General features: G+C 42.5%; 1 protein-coding gene across 2 annotated transcripts in view; it reads right to left on the bottom strand.

Annotated features, from left to right (window-relative positions):
• LOC135717477 (peripheral plasma membrane protein CASK-like) overlaps window positions 1-27,545 on the bottom strand; it is an 850,957-nt gene that overhangs the window by 47,177 nt on the left and 776,235 nt on the right. The window contains exon 12 of one of the 2 annotated variants that reach the window (XM_065239576.1): window positions 1,355-1,565. The exons of the other annotated variant lie outside the window; for it this stretch is intronic. Coding sequence (XP_065095648.1) covers window positions 1,542-1,565 — 24 coding nt within the window. The 3' untranslated portion in view covers window positions 1,355-1,541. Of the gene's footprint in view, window positions 1-1,354; window positions 1,566-27,545 lie in introns of those variants that run through there. 2 annotated transcript variants of the gene reach the window in all.

Genomic DNA, 27,545 nt, shown 5'->3' with positions numbered 1-27,545 from the left:
TAAATTGTAGGCCCTTTGCTAAGCCTTTTCTTAACGTCAAATAAATCATCGGCCCTGCCTCAAGCAGTAGGGCCTAGCTTTGATTTGAAATTTTTCAATCATCGGCCCTTCTACGTCGCTAGGCTTATGAATGGAACCTCATCGAACGAAAAAAAATATATGTTAGGCCCGAGGTTAGGCCGTTTTAGCATGAATGATTGGAAAAATTTCGTGGATCGGCCGTTTTTAAAATCAAGTTATTTTTAATGATTTTTATCGATAATGCGGAACATTTCTATACGACTGGTAGCTAATTACCAGTGCTACAGAATGATATCAAAAATCGGTTTGTTTACATTTTGATCATAGGCCCTATTCAAATGTTACGCGAGATTTGACGAAATTTGATGGTTGTATTTTAATGGATGACGAAACATATGTCAAAATGGATTATAAACAAATCCCCGGACGAAAATTTTACCTAGCAACTGGTCGTGGGGGTGTCCCTTCTAGGTATAAATTTGTTTTTGCTGATAAGTTTGCTCGGAAACTAATGATTTGGCAAGGAATCTGCAGTTGTGGCCTTAAAAGCAAGGTTTTCATCACATCTCACACAATGACGTCGAAGGTTTACATTAAAGAGTGTCTGAAAAAGCGAATTTTACCCTTCATTCGGCAACACAAAACCAACGTTATGTTTTGGCCGGATCTATCCAGCTGCCACTACTCTAAGGAGGTACTAGAATGGTATGCTGCAAACAATGTTAATTTCGTCGCCAAAGAGATTAATCCTCCGAATTGCCCTGAGTTCAGACCGATCGAAAAATATTGGGCAATTGTCAAGCGAAAACCTCAAGGATGCGGTAAAAGTTATGGAATTATTTTTGTTCGCCTGCTTGTATGGGAATCTCTCATAGTGAACTGGTAGCAAGGTAGAGTAAGATTTTTAGTTGCCCATAACAAACAGCCACTTCCACATTCAATATATTTTTTCCACCATACAATATCATTCTCAACTCAACAAATATTGAAAAAGTATTTATTTAGCTAAGAATGGTTGCTTTTTTCTCCTGGGAAGAGGCATTTGATTTGCCAACTACCATAACCTCACCGAGACGTAATGATCATTAGTGGCGCAATAGCTCGGCAATCAACGTACCTATCGTGAGCGATAAGAGCACTTTTTGTAGGCTCCATCGCTCAGAACCCACAAAGAGTCAGCACTTTATTTGCCGGTAATCACTGTGGTGGAGTTTGCGATAAAGAAAGTTGGGTAATGTAGACAGCGCGAAAAGAAAAACTAACCTCTTTCCAATACCAACGCCGAGTGCGAAGCACGCAGCAAGGTAATAAAGAAATGGGCTCTTGCCGGCACGAAAATCCAGTGTAAAAATGGTTATCACTCCATCCAAAGAACGCGGATAACGGTCTTCGTTATCTAATTGTCATGCTAAAGCTTACGGTAATTGCGCTTTTGTTTCACGACTGACAGTTCAAAGTTAGATCGTCCAATTGCTTTGAATTTGTTCTGATATTCTAGGAGCGCATACTTACGGGGTACTCTAAATGTCATGGTGGATGTTTACCTGAAAAGAAAAGAGAGAATCCACGGTTAGACAAAATTTAATAATAAAGGCACTCTACACAGCACAGTAGCACATTGACACAAAACGACGCCGTGCCCTAGATTAAGTTCACTCCGGTCTCGTTTTTGTGGTCAATCTATTTTGCTGCCCGAAAACCACTGAACCCAAACCCGCAATATACTGTGCCAACTGCCATTATTGCATAAGGCTCGCGCTCGCGACAAACTCATGAACATCCCACTCTCGACCACCCCCTCCCCTAATCCCATTCCTTTCAGTCGGATTTCCGGCAGTTCAACCGTTCTCTAATCCCTTCGTTGAAAGCCATCGCATCGTCTCGTCGAGCAGACACAAGTTTCGCAAAGCCATATTCAGCCAGTCGCGTTGTCGCATCTCGAAGGACCCCCCCCCCATCTCCCCCTCCCTCTTCAAGTAGCAATCGCTTTGGAGCTCGATAAAACCAAACATCACCACAACACATGGCCCCACCCTCGGGTGCTGGGAAAACTTCTCATCGCTTTATCTATGTTTTGGCATTGTGGCGTCCTCTGTTCAACCGGGCAGCTGGTGGGGATTCCACGCGAAATCTGACAAAATGTTTCCCCGTAAAGAGTTGAAATTTTGAAACCGACCAATCGAGCAGTCTGGTCAACCTAGCTGTTGATTCGTACGTCGTACAGGTAGTCGGTCCATCAGCTGGTTAGTTGTTCAAATTTTCCGATTTACCGTGGAATTCACCCTGTATTCTGCATCCACGGCTTGCTCACCCTTCCTAATTGGTGCTCCGGAGTGTGCGAGTCTCACGCTGGACATAATTTCCGCTGCACTGGACATTGACCGCACTAATTCGCTGATAACTAACTGCTGTGCCCCATTCGGTAACCGTACAACGATACTCGTGGACGCACATAGCCATTAATAGCAGATACCTATCCCAGCATCGGCACCGTTTCAGGTTGGAGGACAACATTTGCAACGCAATTCACTGGCTATTGGTATTTGTACACGTTCACCGTTAATAGCCATCAACCCAACCAGAATGCGACTGGGGGACCCGACCCAGACCGCACTACAGACAATCATCGCTCTGTTTGAGGATCATCATTACAAGGTTCGCATCTTGTACACACATGCTCACCCAGAGAGGGCATGGTGGTACAGTCGATCTGGACGGTAAATTGGAAAATGTTCCCTTCTCTCATAAGGACGTCGTTGAAACAACAACGGCGACGACGACGATGATGATGATGATGAGAATAGCCGATGGCAAACAGAACTTGGCAATTGAAATTATTGTAAGCATCTTGTAAATTGTTTCCCCGATAGCTCCGACGGTGCTGATGGTGACATAGCGAAGGCTCAAATAGCCTCAGAAGCGGTGGTTCTCTATCTTCACCCTGTTGATAATGAGGTTATGTTTGTTTCTGGCTCAATTGTCACATCTCCACCATTGCTATGCGAACACATGGCATCCGGAGCCGACAATTGTGGAACGGATCGGGATGGTTTTGAATGACTGATTGCATTAGGACACGGTTGACGAGTTAAGTTCTAGGTTGTCAGAAGTGGTCTGGTGGTTCGCACAGACACGTTTAATTGGTGAGCACTGTTGCGCCAAGCTGAAGCCAGAAGATGTTGAGGTAATTTCTGGCAGTAGAGTCATAGGTAGATGGGAAGCACTAATTGTCAGAACTGCTCAGGTAGTTCCTTTACAAGAACAGGATTCAGGAGATGAATGCACATGGTTAGCACTTTGTGAATAATGGTGGGTGTGCAATCAGCGCTCTCGTTACTGGAACAACACACTATTTAATTATACTTACCTATACTTAGTTACCCACATATGTATGATTTGCAGAACTCTCGATTCTCTTCATCGGTTTTCTCTTTTGGTAACCCGTAAAAGCATGGGACAAACTTTTTATATTCAACTTTTTAGATGCCATGGTCGATTTTTTTAACACCATTCCGGTGAGTGGTTCTTACATGGGCAGTATTCCCCACAGGCTCCTCCCTTTTCCATGAATAAATATTTAAGAATATGTTGGCATTGCGACAACATATTAATTTATTTAGTGGAACTCAGTGTTCACTCGGCTGTCGACAAAAGCAGGCCACTCTCGATGTGTGCTACGCGATCGTCTGTTTTCTCGACAGCAACCATTGTGTGGTCCTCCTCATTGTTCTTCATCAGCAGTTCTTTCGGTCGATGCGTCGTCGACTTTGGAAAGCAACCGTTTCGTGATGAGTGTGTGAGTGCTGACCACGTTTTGTGTCCATTGCTGCAATGGACGCGCTCTGACCCTCGTTGGCATACAACAATTTGCCATACAATGAAACTACTGGAAGCGGCTCCAGTTCTGATGGAGGAGGCTTTTTGGATAGCGGAAGATAAAGTGTTTATTGTGTTGTACCTTTTGACTATAGTTTTAAGATGTATTGTATAGTGACCAAGAATCCTCGGCTCTGTAAAGCTAATTCGGTTGAGCCTTATCAAATAAATTAATAAACAAACAAAAAAAAAATTTAGTGGAACTCCCACAAATGATTGAGAATAACCATAAAACCCCCTTGCCTATCTTGGAACCGGTTCCGGATGTTCCAGATTATAGTTACCATATCAAGCAACATATCAAATCACGTCTACTCCACCAATGGCACACATAATGACAACCATAAAGCCATATGGCCATCATAGAACCATTTCTGGATAGTCTTCTGAAAGTCGACTCCCCTTGCACCATAAGCTTTATGAGCCTGTCCAGGGTTCACATTTGGCTGATAGACTCCATCTTTTTCTTCCTCGCATTTCAAACTTATTGCTTATTGCATATTTGTGCATTCGATCTTTTGTCCTTCAACCTTTTGTCATGCAACTGAGGACTGGTTCTAGTTTATAATATAAATTCTATGCAAAAGAAGTCATGCAAGTTTCCAACCTGTAAGAGTTTCTTGCCAGAACCGGGAATCGAACCCGTAGCCTTCGGCTTCGTAATACCAATCGGTGGAAACTATCGATTTGAAATTGGCTCACTATTTGACTAGCCTATTGGTCCCAAGCAAATCGATTAACCTACCCCATTCTAGTCAAAATTCTAGTACGACACTATGTTTGTTTTGGTTCGCTATGAAAGTTTGACAGATAAAATTAGGGGTTCGTGGATTTTGCTATGTTTCGAGGGGTGCATCGATTAGGTATCGATGGTAATACTGTACCTTACAGTGCAAGGGGACGTAGAACATTTTTCAATAAATTCTACGGTTCGTTTCCCGATTCTGAAACCCTTTCAGGTTGGAAATTTTCATAGCTTCTTTTGCATAGAATTGATATTATATACTAAAACCAGTTCACTCATCTGAGTCATCTCTCATTTCCGAAAAAAAGCGTGTGGTAAATTTTAGGGAAGTACACATACATACAGCACAACAAGGGAAACAGCCAGGAGGGGGAGGGGGTTGTGACAGAAGGACGTGATTAAAAACATTATTTTATATCGAAAATACCAGTTCCAAATCCTGGAAATCAATTTCCACTAATTTCACTAAAAATCATGCTTCCCAATTCTAAGAAAGCAAGTTAGATTTCCTGGAAAACAGCTAAAAAATGTATGCTAAGTATACATTTTCACTGACTTGGATTCAAGACGTTCCTTACAGAGGTTAATGACGATCCCGGAAGGGACTCCAGACGTTTCAGACTTAGATTCCAGATGTTCCCGAAGATGATTTCCTACGTTCCAGACATTCCCGATAAATAATCCAGATGATCCCGACTGCTACTAAAGACCTTTCCAAAGTATTTTTGGAAATTTTGGACGATTATTCCAGCGGGATTACAGACGTTCCTAATGAGGATTCCTGAAATTTCTGGCGAAGATTTCAGACGTTCATAACGGAAATTTAAGATGTTCGGTTCCGGCAACACTGTCCAACATCACTCTTTGTTTGTTGTCGTCGCAGATTTTAATTCGCCGTTTTTCGTTGTTTTTCGCGCTGTTTATTATCGGACGCGCTCGTTAGTGCAATATTTGGTCAAAGCATATCGGAATCTAGTGTTGTTTACCTAGTTGTGCCACAGTGTTTTATGCGATTGTGTTTTTGTGAAATACGCATTGTATCATCGTAATCGCTCATACCTACTTTCTCGCTGTCTCTCTTCCGAAACGCCATCTACCAGTAAACTTTGGAAGCTAGCACATCTCAGTAACCTGAACGTTGCATACATCTAGGTGCTTTCATTCTTACTTGGATCACCGTAATATTGCGCTGCATTAAACAACGGGAAGAGATTTCTCATCGTCACGAGCGCTTGTAATACTTGTTCGGAGCCTATTGACGGCAATGACAAATACGTTCTCTGCAGTGGAGTATGCAACAGATTGTTCCACTTTAATTGTGCTGGGCTCAATGTTACCAACTTCAAGGCATGGTCATCCAATGTAGGTCTACTGTGGTTTTGCGATGCTTGCAGAGTTAACTTTAACCCCGGCCCTGTGTGTGAGTTTGGAAACGTGGTCTTCCAAACTAATACCGCAGGCAAGTACGATTCATTCTTTTTCAGTCCAACTACTGATTCGTTGCTTGGTTTCAGTACTACACCGTTTAGCCGTCATTATTCAAGACCTTCAACTCAGCATGTTTCAACTCTGGGACGCAACGATACTGGCTATATGGAAGCCCCTAATCCCCCTACCACAGTCGAGATTTTCCCGTCATCGGCCAACAGTCGTCCTGGCCCTGTGTGTGGGGTAAGAGAAGGGGTCTTCCAACCCGCTATCTTTGGCAAGTACGTTTCTGTTTTAAGCAGTTCAACTTCTGATCAATCTACTGGTTCTAGCGTTGCAATCAACTGTCCCTCTTCAAACGTCAGCGAGTTTAACTATCCAAACAGCACGGTAGTGACCAGCAGCAATAATGATGCAGCTCATTCAGGACACAACTTTCTATTCGTCTACTACCAGAACGTCAGAGGTCTGCGCACTAAAACGACAGAATTGAAGTTAAGGCTATCGAGCTGCGACTACGATATAATTGTTTTTACCGAAACATGGCTCCGGTTTGATATAAGCGATACGGAACTCACTTCCGACTACTCTATATTTCGGTGTGATCGAAGTGAAACTACTAGTAATTCTTCGAGGGGTGGTGGAGTTTTCGTAGCTGTTAAAAATAATTTGCACTGTACTGGACGATTGTAGGCAGCTTGAACAAATTCCTCACCATTCGCTGTTGATCATTGGCATCTATCTTCCCCGAATTCTGACGCAAGTTTATATTCGGCTCACGCTACGGCTGTCCAGAACTTATTGGATCGTTCGTCGGACAATGACATTATTCTACTCTTCGGGGACTACAATCTTTCTCATCTGCAATGGTGCTTCGATGAGGACGTTAATGGGTTTATACCTTCGAACGCTTCCAGTGAACAAGAGCTCAATCTCACCGAATCCATCTCTGCGTGCGGGATGGTTCAAGTGAATTCTTATACGAACCCGAACGGTAGACTACTAGATCTAGCATTCACGAATTCTCCAGATGTCATTGAAGAACTGCGGCCATCACTTCCACTCTTATCCACCGACGCCCATCCCCCACCGTTTATTTTACTAGTGGATGTGCACAGCGTCATCATTAACCACCAAATCGACGCGGATTCGGATGCCATTGACCCAGATTTCAGGCAATGCAACTTTGATTCACTTAATGCCGCGTTTTCGTCGATCGACTGGCAGCTTCTTCTACATGAACACACTGTTGATGCAGGAAGCCTTGGTGGACGGCTGAATTGCGAAATCAGCGTAACAGACTGAGGAAAGCACGCAAACGATATTTCGCTGATAAATCGAACGAGAACAGAGATTTCCTTCATCTATTTAATTGAATCATCCTATAATGAACTTCTCTCTTCAAGCTACCAAGTATACATGCGCAAACTTGAATCCAACCTAAAACAAAATCCGTCGATGTTCTGGAGGTATGTTAAAAAGCAAAAGGCTAGCAATCGTGTACCGAATAACGTTAACTACGGTGATTCCATGGCCAGCACACCTGAAGATGCTGCCAAACTTTTTTCGATTTTTTTTCAAAGTGTGTTCTGTTCAATTTCTCCTATACCTCGCCCGGATTGTTTCCAACACGTGCCATCTTATGGTATCCACCTTTCAATCTTCAGTTTTTCTTGTGACAAAGTGTTAAGTACGTTGGCTAAATTAGATGCTTCGAAAGAAGTGGGAGTCTGCCACCGATATTAGTGAAGAACTGCGCTGCATCTCTGGTTGAACCATTGACGTTACTGTTTAACTGTTCGTTAGAACAAAAAACGTTCCCAAGTTTATGGAAAACCGCGTCAATGATTCCTGTACACAAATCTGGCAGTTTAAACAATGTGGTAAACTATCGAGGGATTTCAATTCTCTGCTGTCTGGGAAAGGTTCTCGAATCACTAGTGCATAAGGTCGTGCTGAATGCAGCGAAACCGATTATCTCTGAGTATCAGCACGGATTCATACCACACCGGTCTACTACAACCAACTTACTGTGCTATACCAACGTACTGTTCCGTGAGATAGGACGTCGCAACCAGGTGGACTCTATTTACATCGACTTTTCGAAAGCGTTCGACACCGTCCCGCATGCCTATGCCACAGAAAAACTGAAACACACACAGGGTAGCGTGTTAGGACCTTTGCTCTTTGTCCTCTTTATTAACGACCTGTGCCTTCGAATATCCTCTGGAAAGCTCCTTTATGCTGATGACCTCAAAATCTTCAGGCTTCTACTGCAGGCTAACATCGACGTAGTGTCAATCTGGTGCAAAGAGAATGGTATGAGCGTGAACATCAATAAATGCAAAACGATCACATTTAGTCGTTGTTTGTCAACGCTCACTCACCAATATCGAATTGACACTACTCCGCTAGAACGTGTGCAATTTATTCGCGACTTGGGAGTTATAATTGACTCTAAACTTAGATTCAGCGAACATGTCTCCACCATGACAGCAAAAGCTTTCTCCGTACTCGGGTTTATTCGTCGTAATGCTTCTCAACTAACCGATGTGTACGCATTAAAATCACTCTTTTGTGCTTTAGTGCGCAGCATTTTGGAATACGCTGCCCCGGTTTGGGTACCATATCACACGTCCCAGGTGATCCGCATTGAACGTATACAAAAAATGTTCATACGATTTGCACTCCGGAACCTACCGTGGAATGATCCCGTGAATCCTCCTGATTACCAACAAAGGTGCCGTTTAATCAACTTAGAGTTGCTATCAGTGAGACGGCTGAGATTGCAACAATTGGTTGTATTCGACATCCTGATGAACAACACCGACTGTCCAGATCTTCTACAGGAAGTTATGCTTAACGCACCTCAGCGCCAATTACGAAACTCTGCCCTTATTGTCATTCCCAGTCACAGGACTAGTTATGGGTATAATAGTCCGCTAAGTTCCTGTCTTAGAGCTTTTAATGCTGTTTGTGATGACTTCGATTTTAATTTAACTAGGCTCTGTTTTAAAAATAGGTTAAGAGTAAATGTGATAGGTTAAGATTAGTCTGTGCGAAACCATCGAAGACTGAATAAATAAATAAATAAATGTTCGATAACATCAATCCAGGCGTTCCCGACTGGTTCTTCAAACGTTACCGAAGTGTTACTCAGTGTTGGCAAAATCATCAATCAGATGATATTTTTCCGCTCTCATACGCTCTCAATATCACGCGTGATATTGGAACAAAATATCATGCTTGATATTGATTTTACAAGTTCCTTTGATATTGCGAGACTATTCGCAACGTGCAAAAATCAAGCTGAGAGTTAGCTCGAAACAAAAATGATTCCGTTGCACATTGTTTTCTTAGAAAGAGAAAGCATAGTTTGCTTTCTCTTTTTACTCTTCACCGATGGCAGACACGAAGGGACTGCTGCCAGCCGTTATGCAAGTTTCGGTTGCATTAGGGTGTAAAGCAAAACCCATTAAACTAAATCTCACCACAGTTTGGTGAGATTTGCTGCTGGCGAGTGTTGTTAGCTTGATATTCCGAGCTGCAATATCACAGCTTGCAAAATCATCCGCAGCTGTTTACTAATTGGTTTTTGTCTAAGAAAATCAAGCGTGATCTTAGGCATTGGTGAGATTTGATTTTTTGATATTTTCCCAACACTGGTGTTACTAAATAATCTCGATAGAGGTTCCAGACGTTCCTAACTTGGATTCCAGACGTCCCCGACGGAGGTTCCTGAGTTCCGTGTGGAGATTTAAGAAAATTTCGATTTGGATTTCAAACGATACAAACGGGGATTCCAGATATTCCCGAAAGAGATTGCAGACGTTCCAGACTTGGATTCGAGACGTTCCCGATGGAGGCTCCAGATGTTTCCAGCACGGATTTCAGCTGTTCTTGACGTGGATTCTAGAAAATTCTAACGGAAATTTCAGGCGTTACTGGCGGAAATTTCTTGATTCCAGACGATCCTAACGGATCCCTAAGACGGTTCAGATGTGAATCAGGAGCTGTCGTGTGGTTACTGGTGGTTACTCATGGTAACTTTTTTTTTAATCTAAAATAATTGGGCGCGAAAATCAATATGTTTCTACATGCGTTTCTCTAATAAAAAGCAAACGTTTGATATATATTCCGCTTACAAATCTCTTCTGCACTCATCAGGTATAACATTTTGCGCAAATATAAACTTCAAAAAAGTTCCAAGAACTACAGAAAAGTAAAGAACTTTGGGAGAGTTTAAAGATTTTCAAGGGTAAGTTCCAAGAACTTAAGTGCAGTTGAATGAACTGTAGGAAAAAATTGTGATCTAAGAATATGAAAGAACGTCATGACGAACCATTTATTAAATGCAAATTTCAGCAAGTTTTATTAAAATTTACTATAAAATTCGGTTCAGCTCAGGGAACTCCGGGAAATTTCTGATAACTTTAGGGCAGTTTCATAAGCATCCGGAAAATTGTGGAAACTTCTGGAATATTTTGAGAACTTCAGAAAAATTACAGTTTCTAACAAGACGTTTTAAGAACTAAGTCAAGGCTGGGTAAGTCACTCAGCACATTGTGCCGAAATTAGACTCGGCACAGCCTAGGCACATCCATCGGCACACTTTCGGCATACCTTTGGTACACCTTCGGCACAATGAAGTAGGCATAGGATTGTTATAAATAAAATGGGAGCACTGCTGGACAACTGTCTTTGAAGATGTTCACAGAATTACGTGCTGTTTGACTGTATATTCAGGAACATCCTCTTATTAAATTTATCAGAGGAACTCAGACCAGCAGTTCACTGATAGATCTAAATACGAAAATGTGTGGGCTCAAGAGAAAGAAGCAGTTAATCAGACCCCAATAGTACCCTTAATTCAAATAATGCTGCAACTCACACAAAACAAACTAAATAAGTCTATTTATCGTCCTCTATAGTCGGTCTAAATAGCAGCTTTTTAGCGATGAGCCTAATCTTAGATCCATTGGCCAACATTAGAGCCATTTCCTTTATGTTGTTTAAAAATTTGTTTATGATATTTTGCACTGCAGCATACATGTGATTACCATTTCCTGCATGAAATTTAAAATTTTAAATAACCATAATAGCGGCCATTTGTGTATTAAATCAACTTTCTTTTCAATCGACGGACCGGCAAGATTCAACCAACAACTTATTTTTTTTTCTAATCCATTCCCATCGCAAACCATTATAATATGAATTCAAAAGCTTCAACTCAGCTGTGCTTCCTTCGTGATGCAAATGTAAACTCATCAGCGAATCCTTCAAAGAAAGCCATTATCTTATTTCCATTATCCGCACTCGACAGACGCTCTCGGTAAAACACATTTTCTTGTACTTTGCACATCCGCTTCAAATTAACCGCTCCCTGCTGCATCCATCGCCTTCTCCAATCGCCTGGGCCAATCATATTCTTCCTTGGCTCTGAGTGGCTGGCACTACTACTGTGTGTGTCTGTATTCTCCACTTCTCAATCAGCCAATCCGCTCCAATTGCAGTGATTGATTAGATGCTTAAAATCAATTTACGCTTATTCTTGCTCTTTCTTCTTTCGAAAGATTCTGACGACGACGACGACGACGGCCAGCACTCGGACTTTTTGATTCAATCACTTTGGCCATTCATCCGGTCACTTCACCGCACAATCAGGACAGTTTTCGGAATTGAAGCATGATCCCCGACTTCCAGTAGCCTGCCTTTTGCCCACTAATGCGGGGGAACATTAATTCGGTCTGAAACTTTCCCTTCAAAACTTCCCCCTTGATTCCACTTCGATTCGAACTTTTTCCAAGCGGAGAAATTTGTATCACTCAAAGAAAAAAAAAAAAAAAAACCTACCAAGATGCAGAAAAAGGATTCCGGATTTCGGGAGGCAGAAGAGGATGGCAAAATTAATTGAGTTTAATTATTCATTTATTTTGGCCCGGCGTAGCAAGTGGTAAGATTCCGGTTTCTTCCTTGAAGTGGCAGTAGGATAAGATCTTTCCTGTTTAATTTTGAATCCCCTTTTTCCTCCGAGAACCAGATCTTCGGAGATACCGGTTCAAATGAGCACAAACACAGTTCGGTTGACACATTTTCCGCCCCGGATGGTGGTTTTCTTTTAGTTGTTCCGGTTTGGCTTGGGTGCCCGGGAAAGTTTCCTCGAAACCGAATCATCGGAAAATGTGCACTCGCACTGCCTGTGCTCGAGTGCGATGATAGGTCCAACTTTTCCAACTAACCAATATGTCAGCTTGTATTTGTCGTCGTTTTGGGTCCGCTCGGGTTCTGATTTGGGGAGAAAACTTGCCTCAGCACAGCATTTAGTAGCCCATTAAGGGGTTTGAAATATTGAAATGAGGCACAGTTTGCCTGGGTTGAATGTGATTAGAGAAATGTGATCGCCAGCTAGGAACGGGGGGAACATATGGGACAAGTTTTGGGAAGAAAATTGTGTGGAATTCGATGTAGGAATTCTTAATTTGTACGGGCGATTATCGAGCTTGGCATGTGGGATGCTGAATTATATATTTTATTGCAAAATGAATTAAACCGAATTAAGATAGCAGTCGTTTAGCTCAATTCCGTGAAACTCCCTGAAATCTCTTCTATCAGACATTGAAATTCATTCATCCCCACCCGCGTAGGGTCATGTGGCCTGTTCTTGGTTGCTTGCCTCTGACTAACCTCAAATTTCTAATGAATTTTTCTTCCTCAACAAAGAAGCTCCACTTGACATTTTCACTAACAAATTTTTTGCGAAGCATTTGCTTTTGATTGATGGATGTCGAATTCTTGTCGGTTCTTAAGGTGCTGATTTATGCCACCCGAAATTTATTATAAGTTCTCTATTACTTGGCTATTTTTTATTTCTATGAGTTCTGGGGAACAATTTTGACGTAGACGTAGAAAACTTTGGCGTAGAATTAATAGAATTTTCCAGTGCACATACAATTGAATTACATTGTGAATTTTTGTTTTCGTTAATTTAGCTGTGCGAATACAGAAAACTTCTGTGAATTTCGGGAAAATTCTGCAATCTTCAGGAAAACTAAGCAAACTTCTGAGAAGTTCTGAAAACTTCTGGAAAGTACTGCGATGTTCAGGAAAGTTCTGCGTACATATGTGAAGTTTAGCAAATTTCATGAATGTTAAGTTTTTTTTCCATAGATTTCGTGTGTACGATTAAGATCCTTCTTATTAAGAGTAGGGTACACGTTAACTTGTCAGCTGTCAATATCGCCAAAAAAAAGAAAATTTGACGAAGGGCTACGTCTGTGATTTCTATATGGGGGTACACTTTGTGAAAACCAAAAATGGAACATGTAACAAAATTATGAAAGATTTTGAACGTTAATAATTCAGCTGCCCCTGGATCAATTTCAAAAATTTTATCACCAATCAATCAGAAATATTTCTCCGCATCGAGAGCAATGCCACCAATTGTTTATTTTCAACATGAAACTTTTTAAAAAGTGGTAAATGTCAACCTTTGTCCAATTTACAAATATGTAGTGATAATTTTATCACTGTTTTCATGAAAAAAAAAAACGTTCTTCCCAAACCCAGTCGTCGTAATCGAATACCACTTGGTTGCACATCATTCTGCTTTAACCTGAAAAGACATAAAAGAGCGCTGCTGTCTATTCTCAACTCATTAATACTCTGAACCTTGACAGATCTACCAAAGACCTTATAAGACTCCGTAACACCATCCGAAGGCAGTACCAACGCTCTGGTCTGGTCTATCCTTAATACCCAATGTAATCGTCTAACAAAAACCATCAAAGCCAGAATGGTGGACCTCAGAAATCAGGACTTTGCCAACAGGATCCGCTCTCTCCCAGATTGTGCAAAGCCCTTTTGTAAATTAACCAAAATCCTTAAAAATAAGCCAAGACCCATTCCACTACTGGATAGTCCCGGTGGCCCAGTGGTTCATCTGATAACTCCTGAAGAGAAGGCAGCCGCGATAGGTCAAAACTTCGTCAGCTGCCATAATCTCGGACAAAACATCATCAGCCCTCACGAAGTTGAGGTTGCTGAAAACGCAACCAACCTCCATCAGATTCCTAATAATTTCCCCAAGGAATCCGAGATTACGGCTGACGAGCTGTTGGCCTGGTGTTCAAATTGCAGCAGTATAGTCTTCCAATCTTCCTAGTGAAGATAATGAACAACTATCTATCGAACAGGACGTTCCGAGTCTCTCTGAATGGCATCACATCGGATGCTTTCAACATCGGTGCTGGGGTTCCACAAGGAAGCATCCTTGGCACTATACTATTCAACCTGTTCACCTCCGATATGCTGGCTCTATCTAATGGTGGATCGTTGTCTCTGTTTGCAGATGATACATCCATCGTCTACAAGGGTATGGTCATCGGAGCGCTGACTGCCAAACTTCAGAGAGGCCTGGACGTCCTGTCTGGATATTTCAACAGCTGGAAGATCTGTATCTACGCGGCCAAGTCTCAGGTCATCATCTTTCCACACTCAAAATCTCCCAGACTTGTTCCATCGGTGAATAATAAGATCTGCCTGAACGGCACAGTGGTGGAATGGTCGAAAGAGGTAGTCTACCTCGGTTTAACACTAGACAACAAGCTGATTTTCAGGGAGCCCGTTGACAAAACCAAAACCAAGTGTAACGTCTTGATAAGATCACTGTATTCACTCATCAACAGGAGTTCTACTCTATCCCTGAAAAATAAGCTTGCTGCCTCCCTCAGCTCAGTCGGTAAAGGCACCGCAGCTACACAGCAAGACCATGCTGGAGGTGGCTGGTTTCAATTTTTCGGGTTGGAAAATTTCTCGACTTCCCTGGGCATAGAAGTATGATTGGACTTGCCACACAATCATACCAATGCAAAAATGGTACAGGCATCGAAATCTCTCAATTAATAACTGTGGAAGTGCATCTAGAACACTAAGTTGAGAGCACGCTATAAGCTAATATACGATATGCAATAAGCTTGAAATGCGAAGAAGAAGTCTACAAACAAATCATCCTTCCCGTGATAGAATACGGGATGCCAATCTGGGAGAGTTGCGCCGAATGCCATCACCTCAAACTCCAAAGGATCCAGAACAAGATCCTTAGAATGGTCCTAAACAGTCTCCCGCGGACTAGAAATTCTGAGATCCACCACCTGCCTGGAATTGAGACATTAGAAGAACGGAGAGTATTCATCCTGGAAAAGATCAGAGACACCTGTCTGAGATCAAATCATTAGATCATACGTGATCTGGCACGTTAGGTTAAGTTATGCTCGTAGTTAGGTAGATTTTCAATTCAAACAAGACACATCCCCTGGTACTCTGTAAACTAGTCGTAAAACGCAAATATTAAATTGTAATATCAAATTAAACAAAGATGAACAGCCAGGTAGGCTAATCAATTAAAATGTTAAATCAATGTTTGATGGAGGTAGAAACCTAGCAAGCGACGAATAATCGAAGCAACCTACAAATTAATGTATTCTCATAGTCTGAAATAAAATGCCATTCCAAGTTTGTCTCTCATAAAGCTAAGACGTATTTTCAAGTAGTAGTAAATCCGGCCTACGGCCATAGCACATTCAAGAGGACGGGCATCAATATTAAGCAGTGCGGTTTGGTTTTGCCTTGTGAGACCTGTCTGCAGGGAAAGATGGCATGACTGCCATTTCCAAAGGAAGCAACGAAGAAAACGACGGCTGTGATGGACCTGGTACACAGTTACCTGTGTGGACCAATGAGGACGGTGACCCCGGGTGGTCGTCGTTATTTCCTGACGCTTATTGACAACCACAGCCGGTACACAACGCTGTCTCTGATGCGAGAAAAATCAGAAACATTTGACGCTATCCAGGACTATGTGCAGAAAATGAAGACGAAGTTTGGCAGACCGCCGAAAGTGCTGAGATCCGACCAGGGAAGATCATGACGTTCTCAAGCGTGAAGGTATCCAGCAACAATTTACGGCAGCATATTCACCGCAGCAGAACGGAGTCGCAGAAAGAAAGAACTGTTCCTTGGTGGAGATGGTCAGGTGTATGCTTTTGGAAGCAGGTATGCATAATCGCTACTGGGGAGAAGCAATCAACACAGCAAGTCATCTGCAAAACATGTTGCCAACGAAAGCGGTTAATCAAACTCCTTACGAGATTTGGCATGGAGTCAAGCCGCACGTTTCGAACCTGCAAGTGTTCGGAACATCAGCATACGTATTTGTTCCTGAAGTCAAACGATCGAAACTCGAATCCAAAGCCGAAAAACTTACTTTTGTCGGCTACTCGTTGCAACACAAAGCGTGGCGTTTCATCAGCATGAAGACGAACAATGTGACGATTAGCCGGGATGCTCGATTCCTGCCTTCGATGATCGACAAGGGGGAAATTTCCACTGAGGACGAAGGTACGTTATTCTTTCCGTTATCGCTATTAAATCAAAACCGTAGTGAAATGGATACACCGGAGAAGCTGAGACAACCTGAGCCAGCAATCGATCGTGAAATCGTGGAAGAGGAAGATCTCACTATTCTCACTATTCTCCGTCGCCTGCCAGAAGAAACTTCTCATCAAACATGCACATGTCAAGACAACGTACTTGAATGGTGAGCTACTAGAACCCGTCTACATACGGTTGCCTCCTGGATGCACAGCGGATGCAGAAAACGTGGTTTGTTGTCTTCGCAAAGGATTGTACGCCCGTATTTCGAACCACAAATTGGACAAAACGCTGATACAAATGGGGTTCAAGCCGTCCAAGAACGATTGTTGTCTCTACGTCATGCAGAACAGAGGTAAAATCGCTTATATTGCTGTATATGTTGACGATTTCATTACAGCATGCGAGACTGAAAACGACTACAAGGCCATCGTTAATGAGCTGAACCAATATTTCACGGTGACGGCGCTCGGGGATATCCAGCACTTCCTTGGTATCCAGATCTTCCGTTCCGAGAAACACGTTGCACTAAGTCAGAGAGCCTACATCCAGAAGCTTCTGACCAGATTCGGTTTGGAAAACGCGAAGCCATCCGCTATACCATTGGACCCAGGCCACCTATATCCAAAGAAGGAGATCCCGCTGCCCAATAACCATCAGTATGCCAGCTTGATTGGTGGGTTGTTGTACGTGGCCATGTGTACTCGACCTGATGTTGCATCAGCTGTTTCAATCCTGGGGAGAAAAACTAGTTGCCCATCACAGGCTGATTGGGTGGAGGCGAAGCGTATCCTGAGGTACTAAAAAGGTACTATTGACCACGAGCTAATCCTGGGAGCCGATTCCACGCAATTGGAGGTGTACGTAGATGCCGACTGGGCTGGTGACACCAAAGATCGCAAGTCAACCTGTCAATTCGGCTTGAACTGTCAATCCTGCTACCTATAGTGCAAAGTAAACAAACATTACAATGCTATGAAAGGTCCACGAAAGGTATTGCAATAAAGGGTGTACTGTTTAAAATCCGCACACTTTAAATTCATTTTCAAAATTCGAGTTGTTATCCGAATTTGAATCTACCTAACTAATAATCAAAAATTTAAGTAAGGTAAAGGATAAAAATATATAGGGCTTTTGATCTAATTTCCGTCCTACTAAGCACAACCCACATTTTACCGCTCTTTTCTGAACGGGTTTGATAAAAAAATTAAATATTACTGACAAAGATTACTCCTAAATTTATTCACCGTTCCATACGTACCGTTAGATTGGATAAAAAGTCACAAATTGTGGAGATATGATTTTAAATCTAACATCGCTTCTTGATTCTAAATTCGTTCTAAAAGTTTCAATTCCGTCCTAACGCATTGAAACGCCATTAGATTTTCTTCGTCTTACGGATAAACGTATTCGCTTCTTTTGTTTTGAGATCACTGAGCTCTAAAAGGATTTAACGCAGTGTTCACTCGGCTGTCGACAAAAGCAGGCCACTCTTGATGTGTGCTACGCGATCGTCTGTTTTCTCGGCAGCACCCATTGTGTGGTCCTCCTCATTGTTCTTCATCAGCAGTTCTTTCGGTCGATGCGTCGTCGACTTTGGAAAGCAACCGTTTCGTGATGAGTGTGTTAGTGCTGACCACGTTTTGCGTCCATTGCAGCAATGGACGCGCTCTGACCCTCGTTGGCGTACAACAATTTGCCATACAATGGAACTACTGGAAGCGGCTCCAGTTCTGATGGAGGAGACTTTTTGGATAGCGGAAGATAAATTATTTATTGTGTTGTACCTTTTGACTATAGTTTTAAGATGTATTGTATAGTGACCAAGAATCCTCGGCTCTGTAAAGTTAATTCGGTTGAGCCTTATCAAATAAATTAATAAACAAAAAAAAAAAAAAAAGGATTTATGTTGTAGCTAATGAACTAACGGGGCTACAAAATGGTGAGTGACCATCTGGAAGGAGCGATATACCTAGCTCCGGTCCTCACAAGTTCCTACCTCACGCCTCCACGAGTCATATGATCACAAAAGACTGCCAGCTGAAACATGAACACAGCTGGTTGGCGTAGCCTGGGCAATGTTGTCAATCCGACAATAGCAGAGTGAGGAGGTGCGACGCGAACACTGGCGCGGTAACCATAGCACGGTGATAGAGGATATGCTTCGCCAACCCGAGCGTCTGTTCACCATGGAGGTGCGGCTCAAACAGCGTCTGACTGGCATCCAGCGGCTGAATAAGAAATGCTCTTCCTCGTTTTGAAGGAGTAAAAAGAAACAATTAAAATTAGATTTGGCATCATTCATTTAATTATTTCGCCTTTATATCCGAATGCGCAAACCTTAGCCTTGACCCAAGCCATAAGGTTCTGCACGACCTCAGAATCGACAGATTTTTGCATATTAACCCATATTTTGTTATTAACCCATGCTTTCTTCATTCTTTTACATTCTTCACCACTTTAGGTAGTTTTAGAAGGTGCTGCTTCATAATGGCCCAGTATTTTTCAATTCGGCGCAGGTCCGGAGTGTTCAGATATTTCGGCACGAAATCGATATCATTCACCTTATACCACTCTAGCACGTCCTTCGGGTAGTGGAATGATGCCAATTCCGGCCAGAAGATCGTCGGACCGTCGTGAGCCTTCAGGGGAGGGAGAAGCCGCTTTTGGAGACACTCTTCCAAATATACCTGTCCATTCATGGTGCTTGCGGCAACGAAATTTCTTAAACCGGAAGCCGCCATCTTGGACACACATTACACTAGTGCACACTGCAGTACTTTAGAGTTAGAGTACACTACATTATACTTTCCATTTAAGTTTCCCATTTTCCACTCTCCAAAAAGCAAAAAAATAAGAAGAAGCAGACGGAAAAACTATCGCGTTTACATATTAGATAGATATGTACATAACAATATTCACTACTATACTAGCACCACGTAGTGAATGAAATCTCAACTAATCTGCCCATCGTCCGAAATTTATTGGTCACCTGAACAACTTTACCGAAGACATACACTTTATAGATGGCCAGGATCTTAATATATGACTTATACAAATAATCCCTTATTCACTAGCGCCACTTTTAAATTAATTCTCTAATAATCTACCCACCGTCCAAAAGGTGTCGCACCGAAGACAAATATTCACTTGTATACTAGTGTCACATAGTGAATAAATTCTCAACTAATCTACCCAACATCCGGAAGGTATTGATCACCTGAACAACTTTGCCGAAGACAGCAATTTTCTAGCTGGCCAAGGTCTTATTATATAGCTTATACAAATATTCCCTAGTACACTAGCGCCACGTAGTGAATGAATAATATACTAATATGCCCTAACATTTTGATGATCTGAACAACTTTACCGGAGTCAAAACTTTCTAAATGGCCAGGATCTCAAAATATAGTTTATACAAATACTTGGACACTAGCACCGCGTAGTGAATAAATTATCAACTAATCTGCCCACCTTCCGTAAGATCTTGATCACCTGCACAATTTTTCCAAAAAAAGTCATTTCTAAGTGGCCACGATTTCAAGGGGCAAAACAAAATTAAGCCCTATTCAAAGTTGCTATGGAAAAACAATCTCTAGAAACTAACCACGTCAATAGCAATGCTTCTTTTTTTTTGAATTAGAGGACATCGAGTTATATAATAAAAACTACACGGGATAGCCCTACGGGAATGTACGCAATGGTGACGTAGGACTACGTGGTCTTATATAATAAATATTATTTGTTAACTGCAGCACGAGCTTGTGCTTTGTGTAGGAATTGGAATTTGAGCGGGGTTCTCTCTGATTCTACTCTTTAGTATGACTATGATTGTCCTGAAAAGAACCGTTTGATATTGATTTTAGTTGGGACATGTTCAGAAACTTGACTCTTTTGGAAAATCTTGGTGGCCCTGAAAAGGACCGATGGTAATACAGGCTTAAAGCCTTTGGAAGATGATGATGACGTGTAGGCAGTTGGATCAGAAAATCGGACCGAGCAATCCCATATTCTTCGGTTAAATGATTGGGCACTCGCAAGAGTATTAGCCCGTCTGCTACTGGACAGGGGTGGAACTGGTGTCTGCCGTCGAGTTATTAACGATACAGAAAGTCGATGAAGAGAATCGATCAAAATCACTTGCACCCCTGCTTCCAAGCTTGGTTACAAGATAACAACTCTGAAGAGCCTTTTGTGTGGTCCTTGGGGGCGTGTGGTTCTGAATATGATAATGAGTGTGCAAAATGTCACGCAATTGCAGTCTCCCTATTTACACAACCCCGAAGATCGGAGGTAAATGAGACTTCGACTTGTTTCGTCTACTAACGACTCTCTGATGACTGTGTTGGGGAAGCAGCAATGCTACATCGACATGTTTCGTTTACTAACGACTCTCTGATGACTGTGTTGGGGAAGCAGCATATTTACTTTACTTTTCCTGGTCCGACGTCCCTCAGGATTGCACCTGCGTTACAATGTTACGACAACTAACTCGGCTCGTGGCCGCTTGTCTCCAATTTCTTGACCGTCTCACACTTGCTAGATCTTGCTCCACTTGGTCTAACCTCCTTGCTCGCTGTGCTCCTCTGCGTCTTGTACCGGCTGGATTCGAGGCAAACACCATTTTTGCGGGATTGTTGTCGGGCATTCTTAAAATGTGTCCCGCCCATCGTACCCGTCCAACTTTCACGACTTTCTGGATACTGGGTTCGCCATACAGTTGCGCCACCTCGTGGTTCATCCTTCTCCTCCATACACCGTTCTCACATACGCCACCAAAGATGATCCTAAGCACTCGTCGTTCGAAAACATCCAGTGCTTGCAAGTCGTCCATGCCTCGTGCCCGTAGAGAACTACGGTTTTATCAGCGTCTTATACATTGTAAATTTAGTACGGGGTGAAGTTTACCCGACCTGCTGCAGTTGTTATCCAACAGCACCAATGATCCGAGGTACACAAATCCATCCACTACCTCGAACTCATCTCCGTCGATTGTCACGCTTTGGCCTATGCGAGCCCTATCGCGCTCGGTTCTTCCAGCTAACAAATATTTTGTCTTCGACGTATTCACCTTTAATCCAACCTTCTCTGCTTCCCGTTTCAGCCTGGTGTATTGCTCCATCATGGCCCGAAACGTTCTTCCGACAATGTCCACGTCGTCAGCGAAGCAGATGAACTGGCTGGACTTATTGAAGATCGTGCCCCGCACGTTTCATAACATCTTCTAGCGCAATGTTGAACAGGAAGCACGAAAGACCATCGCTTTTTCGAAGTTCTTTGCGAGTTTCAAACGGGTCCGATAACGCACCCAATATCTTCACGCAGCACTGTACCCCACCAACGTAGTCCTGATCAGTCTGGTCAGCTTCCCGGGAAAACCGTTCTCGTCCATAATCTTGCATAGCTCTTCACGGTCAATAGCGGCCTTGAAATCGATGGTGGTGCGTAGGGACTTAATATTTCCGACATTTTTGGAGGGTCTGCCGCAACGTAAAGATTTGGTCTGATCGACCGTCCACAAAACCGGCTTGATAACTCCCCACAAATCTGCTTGCTAGCGGCGATAGACGGCGAAAGATGATTTGGGAAAGCACTTTGTAGGCCGCGTTGGGATCAGTGATCACTCGATAGTTCTCACATTCTAGCTTGTCATCTTTTTTATATATTGGACATATAACTCTGTATCTGTATCCTAGATCCTGACTATCAGTCGGTGCAAACAAGTGGCCAACTTATCCGGGTCCATTTTGATAAGTTCCGCTTCGATACCATCTTTACCAGCTGTTTTGTTGTTCTTAAGCTGTCTGATAGCATCCTTAACTTCATTTTTCGTGGGAGCTGGCATTTCCCCCCTCATCCGCTGTACCGATGAAGCCATTCCTCCTGCTGCCTTGGTCCTTTGCCTCTGCGCTATTCAGATGTTCATCGCAGTGCTGCTTCCAGCTTTCAATCACCACAAGTTCGTCCGTCAAAATACCCCCTTCCTTATCCCGACACATTTCCGCTAGCGGCACAAAGCCTTTGCGGGATGCGTTGAATTTCTCATAGAACTTGCACGTTTCGTGAGAACGATACAGCTGCTGCATTTCTGCGCACTCCAGCTCGTCCAGGCGGCTCTTCTTATTCCGGAAAAGATGGTTTGGCTGTCTTCGCTTCTGTTAGTATCGCTCCACATTTTGAAAATCGAAGCAGCATATACATGTCCATAGTTGGTTTTTTAGTTATTTCGACGCGTATAGACAAAGCTTGACATTTACCACCTTTTCTATAGTTGGTTGTTGAAAATCACAACCAGAAGCAGGGCAATTGATGCGTGGACATTTTTTTAATCGATTGGCGATAACATTATTGAGATTGGTCCAGAGGCAGCTGAGTTATTATAGTTCAAAATCTTCCATAATTTCGTTACATGTTCCATTTTCGGTTTTCACAAAGTGTACCCCAAAATAGAAATCACAGACGTAGTCCTACGTCAAAAAATATATCATTGAAGGGGTATATTTTGATGTTAGAGATGTTTATGTCACGAAATCCCAACCTTATAGGATGTTGCTTCCTTCTGCAAAGAACGTTCAGGAATACAAGGTCTTCAAAAATGTGGATATTGTATGACAGCATTTACTCACTAGATGGCGCTAAAACGAAAATGATCAAGATGCGCCATATTCAATACACATTATCTAGCGCTATCTCAGAGGACATCTGTATGTGTGATCACGCCTCTACTTTATGTATTTGTCCAACACATTGAAAATTTTTCGGTTGGTTCTGGATGGAAATATAAGAATATGAAATAAAGCTTTTTAATTCTAGTCGAAAAAGGCATTTGTCACCGGTAGGTGGATTAATCAGGGATTTATTTGGTATTTGACCACTGTGGCGTGGTGTGAAACAACGAACGGAGATAATGCTGGTACTGTGCTGGGCTTCCTGTGCGAAGGGCAATTAATGCCATCAGAGAAGGCCATGTCGAAGCTGCCGGGGTTCTACTCCAACCGATATGCGGTCTGCGGGATTATCCGTGGTAGCGACGTGTCGCCACTGGCAACCGTGAGTAAGCCGTTGAATTTTGCAATCCCGTTTGACACGAACACCTTTCATGTGGTAGGAGGAGTGGGATGATTCAATAAAGAACGGGAGATGAGTCTGTCCAAAATTTTGGACTTCCGGAGAATGGAAGAATGGTGATTATGCAGAACCCATATCCCTTCTCGGAAGCGTCCGTGAAGCAGGTATTTACCACGCTTGGTGATTCTCCACAAGCTGTTGCAACGGGATCTAAGCAATAGGCTCTCGGCCTGGAATTCCCACCTTCAAAAGCCTAGAGGTTAACCAGTAAGATTAGGTAACTTACGAATACCTGATTCTGTTCCTGATACCAAGCAGTTGTGATGATCAGCCTGACATAAGAGATAAAAAACCGAAGAATAATTAAAAAAAAAAAAAAAATTTGCAAGCAAAATTATTTCTAAATAACAAAAAAACGTATTTGGATCAGTGCTGAGATTTTTCATCGTCATTCACAGACTTTCGCGCGATATTGACAAAATTGATCGTCACATAGTCACTGACAGACTTGGTTCTCAAAAAAACGTTCATCAAATTCTCATTATTTTTTCGTTAATGACAAAGATTCACCTAGTGACAAAAAGTGTAATTTCGTTCATTCTGTGTCACATTATTGTTATCCAAGTATTAATGTATGGAACATTAACGGTTCCATGTAATTGTGTTGCTCAGTCATGTAATTTCGTTACAAATTTAGTTAATTTAAAAATCTACAGATGTTCGTTACTGACAGCATTGTCATTGACATTTAGCTTAGCTCGCCTTGACGATGACTGTTAGCTCAAATGAGTGACAAATCAATTGCCATGTTACACCCAATGCGCTTTCTCTGGAATACATTTCACAAACCTTACGTCATTCAAACATTTTCAGTGTGCTATCAAAAACAGTTTCAATCAATCAGCCAGGATCGCATAATGCTAAAAATATTTCACTGTATTTGAAATAATCGCAACAATCTTGATAAAAAAAACGCGAAACACGATACCAGCTGTCATTCAACGAAACTGACTGCCCATTGACTTGAAAAAGCCGAAAAAATATCTTTCTCTCAAATCAACCAAAAAAATCTCAAGCGAGTACCGGGTTTGAACGCCAACGCCCAAAATCATTTCACTTGGAAGCAAATGTAACTTCTCTCACCCACATGAACCCCTCCCCCTTTCGCCCAATCCCACACCCTTCCATTCACAAGCACACATTCAAAAAACACATTCCAATTTTCCAAACGTTCTCCGTCTCCCTCTCTCACTGCTACTTTCGTTATACATAGAGCCGAACTCATCCACAAGCCAGAAATGGGTGCACTCTTGCCTGCCCCCCACATCCATTGCTCGTTCTGCAAGAGTGTAGTACTACAACACACACACGTATGATGAAAAACCGATTAAATTTGCCTTTTTCACGGGAATTCATTAAACATTCAGTTTCAGAGCTTTTTGAATATTTGAACAGGCAAGCTTCCCGGCCGCTCCTCCTCCTCCACCGAGTGAGCATGAGTGCTCTCGCGAAGTTAGTGCAGTACAATCCCAAAATGGCTTGGATCGAAAGAAAAATAAAATCCAGCCCAAAATGTTCGACATGCCGATGTGATGCCGCGGAATTTTGAAAAACGACATTCTAAAGCGATGATGGATCTAGTTCCGGCGAAAATAATTCATTTTTACAACCCCCCGCTGGAACCGTTCGCTCGTTCGTTCGTTCGCTGGTTCATGCGCTCGTTCGTTCATTCGTTGTCGGTCGAACGTTGTCGGGTTAGGTTTGGCACAGTAGGCTCTGCCGGCAGAGTGGGCAAAACTTGGATTGCCGCAGAAATACCCCCGCCTTCTCCGGATTGATTTAATATTCATGATTCGGTTTTAATTTTAATGGCAATGAAAGCCATTTCGACAGAGCCCGATGGTGACTATAGGCTCTCACTATGCAACACAAAGTGTCTGCCGTCTCAAATTGGGCACTTAGGAAATCTTCCTGAGCCTTTGCCGCCAAAGCAAGCGGAGCTCATTACGGCGAGTGACAGAGAGCTAGCTGCTTTCCGCAGTACAGAGCGATCAAGTATTCGCAACTCGTTAAAAGTTTTAATGAAATCGACAGGGGCTTTTCGGGTGAAGTCTTGTGCTACGAGGAATGGCGGGGACGCAGGATTCACACAAAAGTCAGATGATTCGGGGAATTTAAAACACACGCACTATTGATGCCTCCTCGTCAAAGTACGAATGACGCACGCATCGGCGTAGCTCGTTATGGTTTACAATGTGAAAGTTTTTTTTTTGGCGGCCAATTTACCGAATTCAGTTAGTACCAACCACTAGCCAGGGAGGGAGAGGGAAAAGGGAAAGCCTCAAGGGAAACCACTTTTCTCCTTAACTGTCTGATAATGAAGCAAGCAATATGTTGTAGGTATTTACTTTTCATCCATCGAGAAGTTGATGCGAGACCTTTTTGCGAGGCGTTTTGGCGTCGGGATGGGAATTCAACACCAGCCTGCCTCAGGGATGAAGCTTGTGTGTGTGTGTGTAAGCTGATGAGCGGAATTGTTGCTTTTGTGGCCCACCTCTGCTCAGGGATATCAATTATGAGGCTTTCTTGGAAGCGAACAACCTAATGAATGTTTGAGTCAGTTTTCATTGGCAACCAGAAGGGAAAATAGGTTATCAAGGGTTTAATAACGCGCGGTATTCATACTTTACACAGTCACGAAACTCGTGTGTGCGGGCGTGGCCAAGTTATGAAATAGAGACGACCAAATTTCGACCGAACTGATACATATTTCAAATATTGATTTGAAAAATTATTTTCTAGTCCCAGAATCTTAAACAAATAATACTCAAGTCTGGGAATTGGAAATGTTTACTAAGGACAACATTTGACCATGTCCTATAGTTTTGCAAATTTGCATGCCTACAAAAATTCCAGTAGAAGTTCAAAGGGTTGAAACACGTTGTTTTGTTGCAGAAGAAAACCATCTTAAGCCTCGATACCTAATTTTGAGGCCCTAGAGTGGGTTTCAAATTACGGATTTAGCTAAGAGTCCCAGGGCTTTTTAAAGAGGGAGGCTTTTCAATATACGGGAACCTGATAAGGAAAAAATTGCAATGATTAAATACTGTGGTTAAATGCGGTTTCTTCACTTGAATTACATTGAATTTTCTATGAACACCTCGGAAGTTCTATGAACTGCTCGGAAGCTATACGATTATCTCGGTAGTTCTATAAACTGCTCAGAAGTTCTAGAACATATCGCAAGTTCCATGAACATCTCGGAAGTTCTATGAACTGTTCAGATGCTCTGTGAACTGCTAGGAAGTTCTACGAAATAGATGTGCGTGGGGGCGCCAACAATAGCAATGACTGCGAGTGCCTGGTCGGCTTGACTATGGTCACACAGCTATGTCCATCGACACCGATGATGGCGGTCCGTGACCGGACAAACGTGCAATCGCTGAAGGACTCAGCGATTGATCAGATGAATGTGAAATCACTGGAGGCACTCCCAGCCGAACAAACTTGAAATCGCTGGAGGTCCGAGTAAACGTGATTCCAGCCAGGTCATGGTTGCGAAACTTCGGAAGACATCATGGGCTGGGTCATAACCAGTAATGGCATAATCATTGGCAAATTGATATTGGAGCAAAATATCATGCTTGATATATTGATTTTACAAGCAAGCAATATCAAGCAAGACTATTCACTACGTGTAAAGTTAAAGCTGAGAGTTGGATCGACACAAAAGTTACTCCGTTCAACCTCGTTTTCTTAGAAAGAGAAGGCAGAACAAGTATCTCAGATTTTCAAAATTTTATTTATATTCTTAACTTGAAGTTACTTAAAACATTCCATGTATATTTTCCCAGAAACACATTTGTTGGCTCTAAAACTTTACCTCAGACGTCATTTCGATCAGAAATGAAGTTTCCGTCAGTGGCCCAGAATACGGATTTAGGTGGAAGGATATGTTTTGAGTTTGAAATTGAAACTT

Source organism: Ochlerotatus camptorhynchus, unplaced genomic scaffold, assembly GCF_037179485.1.
Source record: "Ochlerotatus camptorhynchus isolate MF236.1 unplaced genomic scaffold, CSIRO-AGI_Acam_v1.1 ptg000056l, whole genome shotgun sequence".
NCBI lineage: Eukaryota > Metazoa > Arthropoda > Insecta > Diptera > Culicidae > Ochlerotatus > Ochlerotatus camptorhynchus.
The sequence above is the reverse complement of the archived record's forward strand: the minus strand, read 5'-3'. Positions and strand labels throughout refer to the sequence as shown.